Source organism: Delphinapterus leucas, chromosome 9 (assembly GCF_059928025.1).
Source record: "Delphinapterus leucas isolate spDelLeu-1000000601 "Yukka" chromosome 9, BTC_Dleu_Yukka2, whole genome shotgun sequence".
Taxonomy (NCBI): domain Eukaryota; kingdom Metazoa; phylum Chordata; class Mammalia; order Artiodactyla; family Monodontidae; genus Delphinapterus; species Delphinapterus leucas.
In genome coordinates this window covers 12,169,583-12,190,002 of record NC_143137.1, presented here as the reverse complement: position 1 = coordinate 12,190,002, position 20,420 = coordinate 12,169,583, and the positions used below count along the sequence as shown (strand labels likewise).

At 43.9% G+C, this 20,420-nt stretch overlaps 1 protein-coding gene across 1 annotated transcript; it reads right to left on the bottom strand.

Moving 5' to 3' along the window:
• Nucleotides 1-2,674: 2,674 nt before the first annotated feature.
• Nucleotides 2,675-6,867, bottom strand: LOC111176089 (trypsin-like). Its single transcript, XM_089917966.1, has 5 exons — nt 6,740-6,867; nt 5,136-5,315; nt 4,144-4,397; nt 3,452-3,588; nt 2,675-2,932 (listed from the first exon to the last, which is right to left on the bottom strand). The coding sequence occupies exons 1-5, from the start codon at nt 6,865-6,867 to the stop codon at nt 2,783-2,785; spliced, it is 849 nt and encodes a 282-aa protein (XP_089774092.1). The 3' UTR covers nt 2,675-2,782.
• Nucleotides 6,868-20,420: the final 13,553 nt, after the last annotated feature.

Here is a 20,420-nt window from a genome sequence, read left to right as displayed (position 1 = left end):
GAGCCCTGAATGCAAGGCTAAGGAATTTGGGCTCCATCCTAGTGGCATGATAAGGTAATATTAAGGGCTCAGGACTGCTCGCTACAAATGTGCCATCCAGAGGTATACAAAGGGATAGAAAATTGGTAATAGGGGAATGTATCTTCCCATACCTTCCTCTTCTGAGATACCTGTTATGGACTGCATATCTGTGTCCCTCACCACCAAAATTTGTATGTTCAAACCCTAACACCCAAGGAGACGGTATGAGGAGGTAGGGCCTTTGGAAAATTTAGATGAGGTCATAAAGGTGGAGCCCCCATGATGGAATTAGTGCTCTTATAAGAGGGAGATACTGTTACCTAACACAAGTCTGTGTGCCTGACACAATGAGGCCAAACAATACCAAAACATCAGAGTTCGGAGCAGAAAAAGGTTTATTGCAGGGCCATGCAAGGAAACGGGTGGCTCATACCTTAAAAACCCTAAACTCCCTGAAAGCTTTCAGCAAAGCCCTTTTATAGGAAAGCTGAGGGAGCGGTGTGGTTAGTTGTTGCAGATTTCTTGGTGTCAGATCCTTTGTTCTTGAGGTCAGGTCGCGGTCAGGTCACGATGTTCCTGTAAACCTCCACCAAAACAAATGTTGTTCTCTGTTCTGACAAGAAAGTGCAAGGTCCCAAGGCTCAACTTTCGCCCTCTGAGGTCCAGGCTCTGGCTAAGAGGAGGGGGTCCCTGCACAGGAGGGTTACCCTGCCCGGGAGTGCTCGTCCAGCACCCAGGCCCCGCCGAAGACGTAGTTCTCCGCTGACGATGCCCTCAGGGCCAGGTCCCCAGACCCTGCCCAGCTGTCATCACTGAGGGAGCCAGGCACCCAGGACCCAGCCAGTGCTCAGGCTCCTCAGGCCACCCAAAGCAGGGCTGGGGAGCAGGTCCTGTGGACCCATGCAGACTTCTGTGGCCATTAGGTCGCAGAGGCAGGGAGCAGGGAGAGGTTCCCCCTGCCTCAAGGCCTGGGCCCGGCCAGTGGGCTGCCGTGGCGAGGGCTCTGGAGCTCTGCAGGACACAGCACCCAGCCTGTCCCCGAGGCCCCCCCCCAGCGCACCCGCTGGCCCTTGATACACCTCTTACCACACGCACTGCCCCCCGCGAGGACCACGACATGGCCAACCATTGGCCAAGGGCGACCTCCACCCGCCAGGTGAAGGGTCTCCTGCTTCTGATCTCGCAGTAACAGTTGCTCAGTAACAGGGTAACGGCCGCGTGCTATTGGCTGCACGCCTGCCCCGCCCCTATTACAATACTAGAGTCAGTTCTCTCAGCCGTGAGAGGATACAGGGCAGCTGTCTACAAGCCAGAAGGGGGCCCCCACTATCTCCTGTGTCACCCTGATCTTGGACTTTCCAGTCTCAAAAACTGTGAGTAATTAATGTCTATTGCTTAAGCCACGCAATTTGTGGTTTTCTGGTTACAGAGCACCAACTGACTAAGGTAATACCCATCCTTCACCGTATCACGTTATCCTACTGGGACTACAAACATTTTTACCTTTCAGAACTCCTCGACCTATTCCAATGCTGTTATGCTCAGACCATATTGTATCTTTCATCCTTGATTCATACCAAATACACATAGGAACCATGTACTGGGACCTGTACTCCTAGTCATCCTCTAGATGATCCAAGGAAACATGGCAAGTTGCGGGGAACAACACTGAAGAACTAAAGCGGGGTGTCTGTGCTGCTCTCGGGATAGGGCGGAAGAGGACAGGGAACACCACCCCTATAGTCAAGACTTTTATGATCTCAGGGTAACAGATCAATTTTCCACAAAACTTATCTGCATTTGCACCTTTTTTTGCTTACAGTTCAAAATAGTACCTACGTTGAGCTGGGGTTTGGGCGGTCTAGTGTGGGAGGGGGTACAGATTACCGGCAGAAATCATGCATGCCGTAGAGTAAAATTCCAGATGGAAAACAAGAGTATCTTGGAGAATAAAAGAAATAGGTAGATGAAACCTTGGAAATACAGGATCTGTACTTTTTAAAACATTCTCCATGTAGCCTTTCCCCTAGTCTAGCCTCACAGAGTTTCAGATAGATTAGAGACAAAGGGAGAGCACAGGGTCACACAGCAGCAGCAAAGCGATGGGATAAGAATGGCTGGGGCTTCACTTCAGCTGCACAGCGAACTAGTTGAGTGACTTTAGGCAGTTGATTTTAACCTTCTGCATTTTAGTGTCATTATCTGTGTAAAAATATAGTGGTAACAGTGATGGCTAACCTTATTCATCTTTATAGCCCAAACATCCACACGGAGTCTGGTGATGTAGGTGAGCAGTAATTTATTTATTTTTTTATTTTTTTGCGGTACGCGGGCCTCTCACTGTTGTGGCCTCTCCCATTGCGGAGCACAGGCTCCGGACGCACAGGCTCAGCGGCCATGGCTCACAGGCCCAGCCGCTCCACGGCATGTGGGATCTTCCCGGACCAGGGCACGAACCCGCGTCCCCTGCATCGGCAGGCGGACTCTCAACCACTGCGCAACCAGGGAAGCCCACTAATTTATTTTGATGAGGCTGAATGAATGACTAAATAACCTTTCAAATTCCATCTTCATGTAATAGTTCAACTCTATATCCACCCTCTTCTCAGTAGCCACATTGAAGAGAAAGTACACAAACCAAGTAAGGACAATTCTTGGATATATCTGGTACAGGAGAAAATGTTTTTATTTAGATACTGTTTTCAGGATGGGAGGAAGGTGAAGCTGACTAACATGGAGGGTCATGAAGAGATGACGCCGTTTAGTTGTCAGCGATAGTCTTCTGAATCCAGCTCAGGTAGTTGCAGACCTTAGTGTAGACACCAGGTTTGCCTTTCAGAGCGCAGCCATAGCCCCAGGAGACAATGCCCTGGAGCTGTCCATTGCAGACCACAGGGCCACCAGAGTCACCCTGGGCAAGAAGGAAGAGCCAGTTAGAACTCACAGCTGTGCCCAGATGGGAGAAAGGCTCAAAGGTGTTCCTCCTTTACCCGGGGACCATCTTCCCAGGCTGCTGACCCTCCATGAAGCCCTTCTCTTTCCCTGGAAAACCAACCCTCAATCTCCATACTGGACCCCTATTCTTTCCCCTCCTTTGAACTCCCTCTTTCCTTAGTTTCAGGGCTGTAGTGCCAAGAAGAGGTGGACCGGGCAGTGCAATGCTGCCCATCTAGCCCTGCTCCTTTCAAAGTTTCCTTCTGCTCTAGCCCTCCTCAGAAGCCCGCCTGGATGTACTGTTTGCACGTGATCTTCTGTGTATCTTTTCCCCTGATCCCTAACCATTAATATGGCAAAATGAATTTATCATTTATCCCAAATCTATCCCTCAGCCCTCATAATCAGCCCCAGGGACAGCTTTTCAATCTTCTGAGTTTCCGAAAAGAGATATGTGAAGCTGAGCTGGAAGGAGAAGGCGTGCAAAGCAACTAACCTGGCAAGAGTCCTTTCCGCCGTCCAGGAAGCCCAGGCACATCATGTTTCTGGAGATCTGTTTGGGATAGGCACTGTGGCAAACGCTGTCAGACAGGATGGGAGCTTCCAGACACTGCAGGAGCTCAGGGAAGCTGGCTGTTGGGAGTCAGAGTGGAAATGGAAGAGGATTACCCATCCAATCTGGGAAATTCTTTTCTCAGTATCTCTCCCCCCTCTTCCCAATATCCCCATTCCTTCTCTCAGATTGCCGGTAACTTCTATTTTGGAAGAACAACTTATATCTGGAGGGTCTTCCAAACGGTTTTCATCAACAGATTGTTCTCTCTCTGACACTAGCATCAGTGACCATAGATCTCAAATCTAGAGACTTTATTTCTGAAGCGGGGCTATGCTTTGAAAAGTTCCAAATCTCTTAGTCTCTGTTCTGTGTACCTCCTCACGTTTTGGTTCCCTGCAAATCACTAATCACATTTTAGTTGCATACCTGGCAACTTTACCGTAGTGCTTTTTTGTTGTGCTGTCAAGCAGAGGAATGTTACGCGTTTCAATTAGTATATTCTAAGACTCCATAGAACCCCACTATTCTCTGGGAACCTTGCCTTGAGTGAGAGCTAGGGCTAACTGACGCTGAACACGTTTTTCACCTCTAGGATTCTCAGATTTGGTGATTCTGTTCCAGGTGACACTTACAGCCACTGCTCTTGGTGTTGCCCCAGCCAGAGATGAGACACTGGGTACCAGCAGCTGCACAACGTGTTGGCAGAGGGACAGCGGCTACTTGATTGTTGAGAGTGGCAGGTGGGTCCAGTTTAATCAGCATGATGTCGTTATCCAAGGTCTTTCTGTTGTACTTGGGATGGACGATGATCTTGGCTGCTTTGATGAATTGCTCATTGCCCTCAAGGACCTCAATGTTGTGTGCTCCCAGGCCCACCTTCATTCGGCTGGATTAAAGGGTTACAAGTCTCTAAGTCTCCAACGTGAGCTCCTTCCCATTCCATTACAGCCCAGTCTTGAGCATAAGCACAGACAGAAGCCCCCACATACACACACAGGTTAGTGTGCACTTAAGGTAGTCCTACCACCTACGGCACACGTTAGAGGATTCCTTAGGTGTCACTCCAAGGCCAGACTCACAACCCAACATCTTGCTAGATTCATTAGGTGTAGGAATGGGAACCAAATGATGCCAGTCAAGCAGTGGGAGGTGAAAAGGCAACTGGTGTTGATTCATCTGGTTGGGATTATCAGTTATTGTAGGGAGTCGTGGCAGGCCTCAGAGATATGGCAGAATATTAAGGGAATAGAATGAGTTGTGTTTATCTTTACGTTGTACTGGAAATGTCCTGTGTTTTGTTACTTGCATATGCCATGTTTTTCCTGGTTGAGCTATAATGATTAGAGCTGTTAAGGTACTCTAGGTATATTTAATCACTCACTATTTTTCTTGCTATGTCTTTATTGCCCTCATTTGGAAGGCCATCAGGGAACTCTAAGGGTATCTTTTTGTGGGAAAATCCCTCAATGCATACAACGCCTGGGCCGGGGGCGGGGATAATGAGGTCTTGAAATCTGAATGCTCCCCCCTCAAGCATAACGCTGTAGTTCTCCCTGATTGTGCTTTGGCAGGGCTGGGGATGACCTGACCTCAGAGAGCAGGGCTGTGAGTATTGGTCACTTACGACTTGTAGCAGTGAGCCGCGGATACCACCCACTGGTCACTGATGAGGGAGCCCCCGCAGAAGTGGTAGCCGGAGTTCAGGGACACCTGGTAGGGGATAGAATGCGCTTCACAGGTGTAGCCCCCGACAATCTTGTCGTCATCGTCAGTGGGGAGAGCAACTGACAGAGAGAAGTTGGAGCTATTGTGGAATTTCTACTCAGAAGCAATGTTTTGCAGATTAACCAGAAAAAAAATAGGTCATGTTTTCTTGTCATGCATAATCAGGAAACAGTGATTTTAATATAATTGTTTCCAAAATCTTATCGTTCTATACATTTAACACATGTGCTACTTACGCTATTATAAGTATCTCATTTTTAATTTATGCTTTAAATTTGATCAATAGACTGATTTTTTTACATATGTCACACACACACACACACACACACACACATACAAATCAGAGACTCCTCACGTAATAAATGCCTTGAAGCCCACTACCTGAGAATATAAAGAATACTTTTTACACAGACGCTTGCTTGCTAAGGAGACATTTAAGTATGCGTTCAGTAAAGCTTTGCCGTCACCATGATTGTGTTTATTTGTAGAGTTCAGTATAGGATAAACACCACATGAGGTAACAGAAAGGAAACTTAAATACCACCTGAGAATGTTCTGGCCTGGAAAAAATGGGGAGTTTTGTACTTTTGTTTCCACAATCTCTTCTTGGTTCTCACCTAAAATGTTAAGTAAATAATCTCATAGAACATTATAAGGTTTCTCTCTCTAATGTTTCCCCTCATCCCAATTATATTTCCAACATTTTTAATTTATTCAGCACTGTAAATTTTGGACCACTGGTTTTTTATGATTTCTAAGGACTCCAAATGTCTGGAATTATATGCTATATGCCCTGTTGTTCATATATTTTAAAGTAATTTGAGATAGACTTTTTTGATATGTAAATAGGTATATTGAATTTATTTATAACAACCAAATTCGGGAAAATTCTGTAGTAAGTTTGAAGTGTACAATAGTATTGAATAGTATAAAAACAGAAATAGTCATTTCTCTATTTCTTTTCATGATTGCATGACATGTTGTTTTACATCAGAGAGATTTCATTAGTGAAGATGTGGTAAAACCAGCCCATAGCTTTTATTCACGAGAAATAGAGTGTCTTTTCCTGTTAAGATCTCTCTTAAGATGCCCTTTAGTACAGAGGAGAACTCAGGCTGTGATACTCACAGCCTCTTCAAGGAGAACAAGATTAGTCATTAGTCCCAATTATTAACTCCAAGTTCTTATAAAGATCAAAACAACATTCCCTTAACATTGACTATCTTTTCTTTTTCACTCTTACTTCGTAGACTGTACCCGAAATTCAGGGCAGATTCTTCCTCTTAATACTTTCTACACTGATCACCCCTGCCCCGCATCATCTTCTCCAGCAAGTGGGATTTAGTTGTCTACAGACTTATGTACTGTACACTGTTGTTTCAACATCTTAAGCCTCTTGAGTACAGAGATTATATTCCGCATTCATTCTTGTCTTCCAGAGTAGAAAGTGCATCCTTAAAAAAGTCATAGACACCTACTGATCACTTATTGATCAAGACTCACCAGCGACTCCCATGAGAGCAAGAAAGATGAAGGTCGTCATGGTTGCTCCCCGGATCTGGACTAGGGACTATGCTGAAGGGTTTCCATCCACAGCTATTTATACCATCAGGTTTGTCATTGACACCCATGGCCACAGGTGCCGGAAATGTGATTTCACTGGAAAGTCACAAATCCAAATTTAGAATTCAATTCCGTGCCACACTGAAGATGATTCAGCATCCAATTTAAACATCCACTTTTGTCCACTTTTGCAGAGGTTATGGGAATGGAAAAAATGAGCCCACCTGGTAGAAACTGTTCCCCATAATAGAAAAGTAAGTTGGAGTAAGGTCACATATCAGGGCTGCAGGTGTCCTGATTCCCAGAGAAAAAATTTAGGTACTTGGTTGTCTCAAGCATGAACTTTTATGCTGAGGATTATCTTGAGAGCTATACCCTTGATGTAATTAACATTGCCTGTTTCAGAATTATATAATTTGTCTTGTAGTAGCTCTGGCCTTGTATACCCATGTTAATGTTTCATTATTGATAGGAACACTTGTTCTCCTAAAAAAAGAAAAACATTTCTGATTTGAAGCCACAATAGTTCAAAATAGGAAAGGGAAAGAATGAGAATAATTTATCCTTATCTGAACTTAGTATTTAATAGGCATATGCTAAATACCTAGCCTATTTGTTAAACTAGTAATTCTCAAAACAAGCCTACAAGATCCCTATTATAATTCCTATTTAACAGTTGGGAAAACTGAGGCTCACAAAAATATAAGGGACTTTACCAAAATCACAAAGCAAATCCATGGTAGGGTCAGGATTCCAGCCCCGGAAATCTGGCTTCACTGCCTGTGCTCTCAAGCACTACGTAACACTTCCCTAGTCAGTTCACCAAAGTCTGGACACCAAGATAATACAGAGTTCTTGGCCAGCGAAGAGACAATGGGAATTTATTGAGTGCTTACTATAATATGTATCAAACCCTGGGGGTGGGATTTTGATACATCTACTCATTCAGTCCTTACAAACAGTTTTATAAGTGTTGTGCTCTAATTTTTGCCATTTTATAGATGGGGAGGTTGTGGCTTAGAGAAGGTAAGATTTTTTTTCTCAAATTTTCAATACTGTGAGGTGATCCATACAGAGTTCAAACACAAGCAGCCTCACTTCAGAGCCCACACCCTCCATTGTGACACCGTACACATAACACAGGAATGATGGAATAACATTTATATTTTAAGGCAGGACAAGGAAAGTTCAACATTACATTCTCTCTGTGTCAGGTAATTTTATGCCCTTTCCTTCAATGAGTCTGTTTTTCCTTTGCTTTGGCTTCTCTAGTCACTTTCCTGGTTAATACATCACCAGTCACTGAGGCTGTGCTGTGCTGGCTCTTGACCACTACAATGTGTAGGGAAATTTTAAATAAGAACTTCTCCCCTTGAAACATAATATACTAAGAAACTTATGAAAAAACTGAAGTAAACAATCAGGGCAAATCGGTGTTAGTGAATAGAATGTTCTTCCCTGGTAAAGTGAATCCTGGAACCAGGCTGCGTTTTCCCTGAGAATCTGCTCAAGGGTTCCATTAGTCTGGGGGCATTTCTCTTCTAGCCACATGTGGTTCTCTCCATGTTTCATGTGCAGGGTCAGAAACCTTTTCTTTTTCCTGTAAAGGGCCAGATAGTAAATGTTTTAGGCTTTGCAGGCAATATATATGGTCTCTGTCACTACTACTCTACTCTTGTCCATGAGCAACTCTAAAGAGTACATGAATAAGTGAGTGCAGCCCTGTTCTTTTTTGGGGGGGAGGGGTGTCTGGACTTTAATATCCTCATGGATAAAATGAATACCCAGAGAAAATAATGGGGAAATGGGAGAAGTTAATCTTTGATCCACATATCAGAGTTTTGTTAAAGTGCCAACTTAATTCAGTTATGTCTCTGTCAGAATTCACTTCACATTTCTCTCTCTTCCCATTTGCAGCCATATCCTACCTCCATTCCTCAAGATTAGGCTGGTAAAGCAGGCTTAATAAAAGGACAATTAACGGCTTCCCTGGTGGTGCAGTGGTTGAGAGTCCGCCTGCCGATGCGGGGGACGCGGGTTCGTGCCCCGGTCCGGGAAGATCCCACGTGCCGCGGAGCGGCTAGGCCCGTGAGCCATGGCCGCTGGGCCTGCGCGTCCGGAGCCTGTGCTCCGCAACGGGAGAGGCCACGGCGGTGAGAGGCCCGCGTACCGCAAAATAAATAAATAAAAGAACAATTAAGTTTTATCATAGAGGTTCTCAGGTGTGTAACCTGAGACCCACAGCTGTCAGAACAGCATGCGCAAATGCCATCTTGAAATAATTCGGAAACTTGCCACTTCTGAATATGATAATGAGTGGCTAGTGAGGCATTTATTAAGAGAAAACATTCTATTGGATTGGAAGGCAATGAGATTAGGAAGAGAAACAGAGATGGATGAAGGTGAAAATGATGCTGAAGGTCAAAATAGAGCATCATAAATGGAAAATGACAAGAAAGAGGGAAAAATTAGAGTACACACCCCACATTAATTTTTTGACAAAGACAGTTTTCTTTCAGATATTTATATCCCCACCAGGAAAACTTTTTGTGATTTGCCTCCAAGCTCCATCATCCCAACCTTTTTCAATATACCCACCTTGCTTTTATGGGATACGTTTCCTAAATCAAAGTACACAGATATCCAAAGAGTTCCATTACTAGGCTCAGAAATATTTTTCTATTATAGTTTTGGAAATTCGGGGATTAGGAAAAACCTAGTAGGCACCTTGAATTCCACTCTAGGAAGGAGACATAGCTCCTGGGACATAGGCTAGTGAGCAACCATTCACAAGTGCTGTAACCCTCAAAACTCTCAGTCATTGTCACTTTGCTACTTCATCCTTGTGAGTGACAGTCATCAAAGTATTTAGAGAAGACAGGTTCACATAGGATAAGTCATGTCAAGCTGATCCCATTTTCTTTTGGGTGAGCTCGCTAGATTGAAGAATTTGGAAGAAATTGGGACTAGCATGTCTTGTTTTCAGCAAAGCACTTGACAATGTTTCCATGGTAGTTTTGCCGTTTCCATGGCATTTTTGCAGGTAAGGAGTTGATACATGCTCTTGTAGCTGTACTCCAAGGTAGATTCCCAGGTGATTAACAACTTTTCTCCAAAGTGCTGTCTCAGAGCCTGTATGAAATGTAGCAAGAAGTCCCTGAGGTCTCTGATTTGAGATCACAGAAAGCCATGTAGCTGATTTGCTAGTGACCCAGAGCTGAGAAGAATCAACACCACAGGTGACTGAATCAAGGCACCAAAGATATAACATCCAATGTAAAACTCTCCCTGGTTTGTCCAAGTAGTTCTCCAATCATTTCACTCTCTTAAGTGCTACTACCAGACTCAACTTTGACCCACGATTTGATATAATGCCATTCCTAGAGAAATGGAATTCAAGGAGATCAAGGCTAATGACAGAGCATCAAGTAACATTGGCCAATCATCACCCTGGGCTCTTGTCTCCTCTCTGCTCAAGCATCTTAGCTGTCACCATTTCCTTGTGACCAAGTCCTCATTTGATCACCATCTCCAATTAACGGGTTTCTTTTGTTCTCAGGTTTTTGTGTCAATACCCACTTAGTATCCTAACTCCTTAGAAAAGTGTTCAGCTTTACCAGTCTGAAGCCAAACTGTCACCCCCAAGCCCAACCTACTGCCTTCTTCCCATCCCTCTGAGGCTCACATTCATCTTCATGGGGGGTAGGGGATGGGTCTATTCCTCTCAGTCCTGCCAAAGTAGCCCCAACCCACCTTTTGAGGTGCTGGCACAGGTCATAAAAGGGAAAGAGGGAATGTGAGCTGAAGAAACAAACAAGGGCAGTGATTCCTCAAGCACATCCCCCTCAGGACCGGGGAAGTGCACTGAGAAGACAGGAACCTGGGCAGGGAGACACCGGGTCCCATCCTGTCTGAGCTGAGGAGGGCTTCAGGCTCCTCTGCTGTGTGGTCCTTTGTCTCCTTGGAGCAGGTGAGTCCTGGGAACAGGTGGGACAGCTTTGTCTTTGAACTTCTAGCTTTTTTCATGGAGCTGCTTCAGGAGACTCTCTGAATGTGGTTTCTTAATTCCTCAGGCCCTATGGACACTGGAATTATATTGTTATTATAACTTTTGAATTTTGTTGCAAGATTTGATTTCCTTGTCATGAAGACAGCTAGATTTTGAGCTCCTGAAGCAAACATTTTGTGTTTACATCCCCAGTTTGTAACTCTGTTCTTGGAACGGAGTAGATGCTTAAGCACCTCTTTGCCCCTCGGGCACTTGAGCCCCATCTACAATATCCCCACCAAAGGTCATCCAGCCTCTGTTGCAGAGAGGAGATCATGGTATCTCCTCAACCATCCAGTTAGAAAATTCTTCCTTGTGTTGAACCAGGAAACAGTCTATTTAAAGCTCTGACCATTTTTTCTTAGTCTTGTCCCTTGGGAAGATAGAACCAGGAGAGTCATAGTAAGAAAATAAGTGGTCACTAGAGGCCAAAACCAGCAGAAGATTGTGGGTTCTAGAATAGTACAAGGAGAGTCAAGATAAGCCAGGGTTCCAGTCCGTTAGAGACTCCTTTACCTCTGTATATAGCAGGGACACATCTCAAAAGGCAATCTCAAAAGTTGTTTCACATTACTGGAGAAAGGCATGCCAGATAGTACTAGCTGAAGCTAGAGGCTAGCTTCATTTTAGACAACCTATCAGAGCTATTTCTTAGAAAGAATAAATTGGTATAGGACTAGTTAGAGAGCTTAAAGATCTGGTTCAACTCCTCTCCTTCAAAAACCCTTTTCCAACTCTGGCAGACCCCAAATGATCACTGTTTTTTCTATATATTCTTTCAGTGCTGGTAAATACAGTTTATACCCCATTATTTTATTTTATTTATTTATATTGAAATATAGTTGGTTTACAATATTATATTATTTTCAGGTGTACAGAATAATGCTTCAATATTTTATAGATTATACTGCATTTCAAGTTATTACAAAATAATGACTATAGTTAGATAAGCAACAAGGATATATGGTATACCCATTATTTTACGATCGGTGAAATATATAGTTATTTCTTTCTTCAGGTGCTTCATCTTGATATTGGCTCTGTTTTACTGTCTAGAATATTCACGTACACCAAAAACAAATCTGTATATTCTATGGTTTTTGTTTCTTATTGTTTTATTTCTCCTTTCCACACAGAACCCATTGCTATCAGGGCACTTCTATTGATTCGCATGGAATCAATATGGCTGTTTGGTGACCAGAACATAGCATGGGACCAGTCCTTGAAGAAGCTGAGACTTCAGCCAGGCTCTCAAATGATGAGAAGAAAGCATCTGGTTGTGGTTCTAAAGCCTGGGATCCTAGCAAGATGAACAGGTGGTGATTAGACTGTTTGCTCATCTGGGAGTGTTGGAAGGTAACCCCTAGGGAGGAAATAGTGAAAAGCATGTAGTGGACTCTCAGGAATAGCTGTTGTTTCAGGCAGAAGGAGTACACCTTTAATATGTCATGCAAGACTGACAGGTAAGAAGGGGGGTTTTGATGGGAAGGAGAAAAAAGAAAATAATTAAGATATGTATATTATCTTGATTGTGGGGATGGTATAGGTGTTTTCATATGTCCACACTCCTCAAATGGTACACATTAGATGTGTGCAGTTCTTTTCATATCAGTTGTACCTCAATAAAGCTGTTAAAAATAAATAAAATAGGGACTTCCTTGGCGGTCCAGCGGTTAAGACTCTGCGCTTCCAATGCAGGGGACGTGGGTTCGATCTCTGGTCGGGGAACTAAGGTCCCACATGTGGCTCGGTGCAGCCAAATAAATAAATAAGATAAAATTATGGAGGACAACATGCAGGAAATTTTAAAAAGGAATTGGAAAAAAAAAAGATACAGCCTGTGACCTTAAAAAGAGAAAATTCAGTAGGGAAGACGAGTACCCACATGACAAAAATGTGCTATAATAGGAGGGGAAAAAAAAAAAAAAAGGGAAAATCTAGGACTTTTGGAACCAAGAAACTGGCATTGCTTCCTGGAGGACAGGGTGAAAAAAATGAGAAATGCAAGTTGTTCAAAGAAGTCCAGGTAAATTAAGTACATGTTCATGAGCTATAATCATCACCCTGTCTGGATCTGTGTAGAGCGTATGGGAAACAGACAAGGTCTGTGTGAGGTTCTGCAAATTACGCAATAAGCATCCTGCGAAGTGAAATATCTCTGTTGTCAGAGGACTGAACTGGTGCATTTCTTTGTATCTCTGCAGGAAGGAGCCCAGTGCAAGACGACAGAGACCATGCCAAGCGAGGAGGGCATTCCTGAGTGAGTGGGGTGTTGGAGCGCAAGTAGGGTGAGGCCAGCAGGCTGGTGAAGCCCAGCAGATTGAGAAGGGCACCCACACGGGGCAGGGCATGCCTGTTGTGGGGTATCGGAAACTGGACTGCGGTAAGGAGGGTTCTGACATGGGTAGACGCTCAGACACAGGGTCAGACCCAAGCAGAGTGAGAAGGACATTTACAAAGGAGCAAAGGTGGCCATTGCCATGGACAACTGGGTACCTGCAAGGATCCAATATGTAAATCTATGAAGGATAACAGGAGCCAGTTTTCTCAGTATTGGATAAGGGGATTGCAAATATGGAAAGGCAGAACACTAGAATAAACCTTACAATATTGGAATTGGAAACAGAAGTATTTCTGTAAACTCATGGTTTTTCCATATGCATAGATAAATTTAGAATTAAAGATACATGTAAATGTGTGTACATGTATGTACATATATATATACATATATTCCCGAACTCTGTCCACTGTGATGATCCTAAAGTAGTCACCCCCAAAGCCCAGATGTAGTGCCCATGTCTTATTTTCTAAATACCATTATCCAATGTATTATCTATGTATGGTGATAGATGGTAACTAGAATTATTGTGGTGATTATTTTGTAATGTATAGAAATATTGAATTGTTGTGTTATGCACCAAGAAATAATATAGTGTTGTAGGTCAATTATACTTCAAAACCAAACAGGCGAACAAACAAACAAACAAACTCATAGCAAAAGAGAGCAGAGGCAAGAGGTTGGGGAAGAGGGAATTGGATGAAAGTGGTCAAAAGGTACAAACTTCCAGTTATAACATGAACAAGTACTGGGCATGTCATGTACAACATGATGAATATAATTAACATTGCTCTGTGTTAAGTATGAAAGTTAAGAGAGTAAATCCTAGAAGCTCTCATCACAAGGAAAAAAAATTTTCTTCCATTTTGTATCTATGTGAAATGATGGATGTTCATTAAACTTATTGTGATAATCGTTTCATGATGTATGTAAATCAAATAAGTATGCCGTACACCTTAAACTTACACAGTGCTGTATGTCAATTATATCTCAATAAAACTGGAAGAAAAAACACACAAAAATAAATAAATACTATAATCCACTCAAAGGAACCAGAACTTTGCAGAAACAACTGATACCAAGACAGAGACAGGGAAAGTACAAGATGAGACTTGAATGTCTTCTTGTGCCATGAAGGAAGGAAATACTCAAAGAATGATGGAGACCCTGACAGGAAGGAAGGTTTAAGAAGGGAAACAATTTCCCTATTTCCATATCTCCTTTGGATAATACTTGATACACACTGAAAAATTATTATTCTATACCTATCCTTTAAAATTAAAGGAAAAAATAGTACCAAAAGCTCACCTCATGCCAGGCAAATTAATTTTTAGCATTTACATTTCAGCCTTGTATCCTAACTTCCATAAAGCCGCCAGTAAAAATACACTAACAGCAACCATACCACATTTGGAACACATTTTTTAAATGGTTAGATTGACTCATTACATATGGTCTCTTACTATTTTCCATTATATTCATTTATGCATTTGTTCATTAAATAAGCATGTATTAAGTACCTGCAAAGTGTTGAGTATAGTTAGATGAGCTGAGGACACTGGGAGGTCCCGGCACATCAGCCTGGTAAACGGCGGGGGGGAGTTTACCCTAACTGGCTCATGCTGTTTCAGACTTGGACAGAGGCTCGGAGACCATTATTTCAGACTCTCCCCTCATCCAGGTTTCATGGATGAAGAAATGAGAAGGTGAGAAGATGAAATGATTGAGCCATCTAAAAACCAATTATATTTTAACCTTCCTAAAATACACACTTTAAAACTCTCCAAACTATACATTATCTGAAAAACCTGATTTATTGCTCCTATAAGTCTAGTAGCATTTTGAGGATGAGAACATTGTCTTTTTCACAAATGCTTGTTGAGCTAATTAAAATAGTCTATGTGCTCCATGAGGGTCTGTTTTACTCCCTTCTCTATTCCTAGTCCTTGAACAATACCTGGCATATATAGTACATGTTCAACAAACACTTATTGAAAAATATTTAAAAAAAAGAAGAATATGCTAAGCAAGTGTGTATATGGTGGTGGTAGTTGGCGATGTTTCGCCAGCACGTGATACGGTGCTTCAGATGTCTCCTTGCCTGTGTATTTCCCTGCCTTAAACGTCTCTGCTTCATCCCTACCCATCATCTCTGCTCTCAGTGCTCTATCAGGAGGACTGGGGTCCCATGACTGAGAAGAGGTTAACGTGCCTCTTTGACCCCTATGAGGAGCTGTGACTTTACTGAAACTCCCGGCTAGAACGGAGCCGGAGCCGGGGTGGGGGGGAGGGGGAGGGAAGGTGTGTGGACAGTTGAGAGCACTAAAGTCCATTGCACATGGCACCTGCCCAACCTCAGTAGCAGTGCTCCATATTCAGGCTCAGCAACCCAAGGAGGTGAGATGCTCCCTGGGGATACAGGTTGCAGCGTATTCCTCTTGTATTCCCCTCAGCACCCACTTAGGGGTGCTTCCTATCTAGTTAGCCCCGAATTCCTGGGTCTTAAAATGACATACAGCTGGTTCCAGGGAGGGGCTCTGACGACCTGCGCAAGGCAGCCTGTCTGAGTTAAATCAGGATGAGGCTGGAAGGGGATGGTCCCGCATCCCCGAGAGGCAGCAGGGGAGAATATCTGCCCAAAGTGGTGGGGAAGGGATGTGTGTATGAGGGAGGAGGCGGCGCTAGACAGTAGAAAAAGGGAGGAAAAACCCAGTTATTTGTTGGGCGTGGGGAGCTAATTGCAAACAAAGCAGCTGAGAAGCCTCCTTGGGAAGCTGGGGCTTGGTGGCAGGTCTCTTCCTCTGCCCCTGCCTCTGTACACCCAGTCCTGACAAGACAGCCCCGACTCACCTCTGCAGGTGCTGGCACAGGGCATGAGAGGGAAAGAGGGAACGTGAGCTGCAGAAACTAACGGGGCTGTGACTCCCCAAGCAAATCCCCTTCAGGACCAGGGAAACACACTCAGAGGACTGGGACCTGGCAGGGAGACACCGGGTCCCATCCTGTCTGAGCTGAGGAGGGCTCCAGGCCCCTCTGCTGTGTGGTCCTTTGTCTCCTTGGAGCAGGTGAGTCCTGGGAACAGGTGGGACAGCTTTGTCCTTGAACTTTAAGTTTTTTTCATGGAGCTGCCTCATGAGACTCTCTGAATGTGGTTTCTTGCTCCCAGAGGCCCTTTGGACACTGGAATTACCCAGACCCCAAAACACCTGGTGACAGTGTTGGGGAGCAACAGGACCCTAAAGTGTGAACGACATCCGGGACGAAATTCTATATACTGCTATACACAGAATGCTGAGAAGTCACTGGAGCTCCTGTTTTTCTAACAATAAACCTCATCCAGATTGAGAAATCAGTCCAAGACGGGAGAGCCATGGGCTAATCCCAACCCTCTGACTGTAGGCCCCCCTAAGACCTCTTACTGCCTTTCGAAGAACTGAGTTTTCCATTTGGCCACAAGGGGGCACTGTGACTCCTGAGATTCAGGGAGAAGAGGGAGGGTCGAGAGAACTCCCTGGATGGGAGAGAGTTGAGAGAGAGTCCGGGTTTGTTCACAACACAGGAGAATGTGGTTTGCGGAGGCTGTGAGTCCGTGCTGAAATGTTAGGGGTTAAACACAGACTATTGGCTTTGTGTTGATCTGCAGGGTTTTTTTTTTTTCCCTTATTAACAGGAGGTACTTTTATTTTTTTTTTAAACATCTTTATTGGAGTATAATTGCTTTATAACAAAGTGAATCAGTTATACATATACCTATGTTCCCATATCTCTTCCCTCTTGCGTCTCCCTCCCTCCCTCCCTCCCTATCCCACCCCCTAGGTGGTCACAAAGCACCGAGCTGATCGCCCTGTGCTATGCGGCTGCTTCCCACTAGCTATCTATTTTACGTTTGAAAGTGTATATATGTCCATGCCACTCTCACTTACCCTTCCCCCTCCCCATATCCTGAGGTCCATTCTCTAGTAGCTCTGTGTCTTTATTCCCATCTTGCCCCTAGGTTCTTCATGACCTTTTTTTTTTTCTTAGATTCTATATATATGTGTTAGCATACAGTATTTGTTTTTCTCTTTCTGACTTACTTCACTCTGTATGACAGACTCTAGGTATATCCACCTCACTACAAATAACTCAGTTTTGTTTCCTTTTATGGCTGAATAATATTCCATTGTGTATATGTGCCACATCTTCTTTATCCATTCATCTGTTGATGGACATTTAGGTTGCTTCCATGTCCTGGCTATTGTAAATAGAGTTGCAATGAACATTTTGGTACATGACTCTTTTTGAATTATGGGAGCCTTAGCATGTGGGTTCATTGTTACCGTGCTTGGTCTTTCCAGGGTCTCCGTGGGAATCACAGCATATGCACCAATGTCTCTCACTCTAACTGGGTCTGTATGCCAATGTCTTCCAGCTGAGTGTCCTCTGAAATCTCTGCTCAGTTCTATAGCCTTCCAGAACCTTCTAGAGTCCCGCCCTGTGTAGACACAACTGGCCAAGAAAAAAGGTAATTTCCCTTCATGTATTCTTGGGGCTCCCATAACCCAAATCCCAGCTGTCTTGGAATCAGTTATGTCTTTTCTATATATCTTCGAGGAGCATATACTATTACTATTTGATAATGGGCAGTGTTTGAATTTACCTACATGTTTACCATTCCACTTCTTCACTATTTGTTCTTGCAATGCAGACTGTCCTTAGATCATTTTCTTTCTTTGGTCACATCCCTAATTCAGATAATTTAAACTCACCTTTCACCCCACTCCTTGCTTTGGGAAATGCTTACATTAGCTAATGTTCTCAGGGCAATCGAGCTTTTCACTTTTACTCATTGTTCGGGGTTTTAGTTTAAATTCCATTGCTTTTTGTCATCTGTGAAATTTTGCATATGTATTGACAGCCTAACAATGCAATAAAATTTTATTTATTCATATTTTTCTGTTTTTTTGTAGAAGGGCCAATCAGTGTCTTCTTACTACAGGGAATGGCCATCATAATAATGTTAATAGTAACAATGCTGGCCTTTTAACTAGGGTTAATTTTTGGTTCTTATCTAAGAATGGAATATCTCCAACTGCAGTGGATTTAAGGTCCATCATATATGTAACCTGTTCAGGAGGAGAATATCCAACCCACTTTGCTTAAATTCTAACCCATATACCGTTACATTTTTTTGTTTCATGGGCCACAGTGAAACATCTGATAAAATTTATTACACTAGAAAAATATGAGTATTTTCTTCCTGACCCAGCACATCCCTGGGTTAAAAAACATTTCACTTATCAACTCTTGACTTTACACATGGATAAATACCCTCCCTAGTCCCAACATAGATTTATATAGATTCTTGTTACTCCAACTTGGTAATAAATACCTAATATAACAATAAACAAATGTTATATTTAGCAACTATAGATCATTTCATTCTTGTGTTTATTCATATCTTCAAATTTTCTAGAATGAAAACTCAATACTGGTATAACAGTATGTTTTAAGAAAATGGATGATATTCCAATAAGTAAGTGGACAAAAGGCATAAGCAATTTATAGTGTGAAGTAGGAAAGACTCATGGTGGATCACGCAAGCTAGTCCCAGATTGGAAAACTGTCTGTGGATCGGATGGGCCTGGTTTGGTTTCTAACATTTTGGAAATGCACGGGGCTTTGGAGATCATTTGCATTCAGTCCCCATGTTGTAATAGCTGAGGAAATATGCTATCACATTCATGAAGTGATTGAAATACTGAAATACTGGACACACTTCTCAAACTTCATATAAGCTACATTTGATTCCCTAGTGGTTGTCTGTGACTATACTGAATTACCCACGACAGTAGAATTCTGGGGGTGAACGTGTTGAAGTTTTGTGCTTGTTCCTAGCTGTTGCTCAGTGAGTACTTGTTGAACAAATCAAGATGGTCTATAAGCTCCACAGGGGCTGGGGTAGTATCTGCAGGGCTGCATTTTGTTCATTCCTAAGAATCCAGACATAACCAATCTCCATTGAGTAAAAATTGAATGTCCTAGATAAGTGGATGAATGGTATTGTTGCCGACTGTTTTGGTTGTTTCAGGTGCTTCTTTCTTCTTCATGATTTCCTGGAGTTTCGTACCCATCACAGCTGCTCCGGGTCTGTGGAGTGAGTGAAGGATCTGGGCTGCCGACGCGGGCTGGTAAGAGGCCTGTGATCTGGGAAATGCGCAGCTTTGGCCACAAGGCGGAGCTGTGGCTCCACTGAGACCGCCGAGACTGGGGTGGGGGAGGGGCTGGGAGTGAGTAGAGGGAGGACGTGAGGAGGGAGCAGGGCATTGAGGCTTCATGTTGCGTGCATCGTTTGCAGACTTCTCAAAGATACTAAACTGAAGTCATTTTCAAATCGATTTCCGTTTGTCTTGCACCGGACGTCTTGCGCTCTTTTACTTGGGGCAACTTGTTTGCTTTAAGCCCAGCCAAGCCCTGCACCCTCAATACAGGGCCAGAGAGTGGCTTATTCCTTGTTATGGCCCCCTCTCAGCACTCTTCCCAATGTCTGGTTCCTGGCTAGCATCACAGTCGTGCCTTTTTTTTTTTTTGCGGTAAGCGGGCCTGTCACTGTTGTGGCCTCTCCCGTTGCGGAGCACAGGCTCCGGACGCGCAGGCTCAGCGGCCATGGCTCACGGCCCGACCGCTCCGCGGCATGTGGGATCTTCCCGGACCGGGGCACGAACCCGTGTCCCCTGCATGGGCAGGCGGACTCTCAACCACTGCGCCACCAGGGAAGCCCCACAGTCGTGCCTTTTTAATGATGGGCACTGGTACAGAAAAGGACCACAGCCTTCCAATCTTCCTCCCTTCGTGCAGCTGGGCAGAGGGGCTCCAGCAAGCTTAGACACTGAGGGAAAGGACGTTTTAAGTGTTGTCCTGCCTCGGACTGAGCAGGGGAGGAAGGAGATCTCTTCAAGGGGGTATGGTCTGTTGCTGAGAGGGGCTCTTGGAAGGGAGAGGGGACAGAGGGAGAATCTATATAATGAGGAGGGCAGCTAATAGCAAAAGAGCAACTGTCAGAGGACTATCTCAGCCCAGTCCATTCAAATCCACCTTCTATAAAAATCTATGTAAGGCATAAAAGGGGAAGGAAGAAACATCGCTTGGGGCTGGGGAAACTGACAAGGACACTGACGTCACAGGCAAAAGCACCAACCAAGGCCAAGGAGACCAGAGGCCACCCCCCACCCCCGGGGCATCCTAGTTAGATGATG

Bases quoted from the DNA above. Each gene is read 5' to 3' on its own strand.
- LOC111176089 (XM_089917966.1), bottom strand. From the start codon at position 6,867: ATGGGTGTCAATGACAAACCTGATGGTATAAATAGCTGTGGATGGAAA. The intron at 5,316-6,739 runs GTGAGTCTTGAT...ATTCCACAATAG, and splicing joins TGCTCTCATGGGAGTCGCTG to CTCCAACTTCTCTCTGTCAG. The intron at 3,589-4,143 runs GTAAGTGTCACC...GACTCCCAACAG, and splicing joins CAACACCAAGAGCAGTGGCT to CCAGCTTCCCTGAGCTCCTG.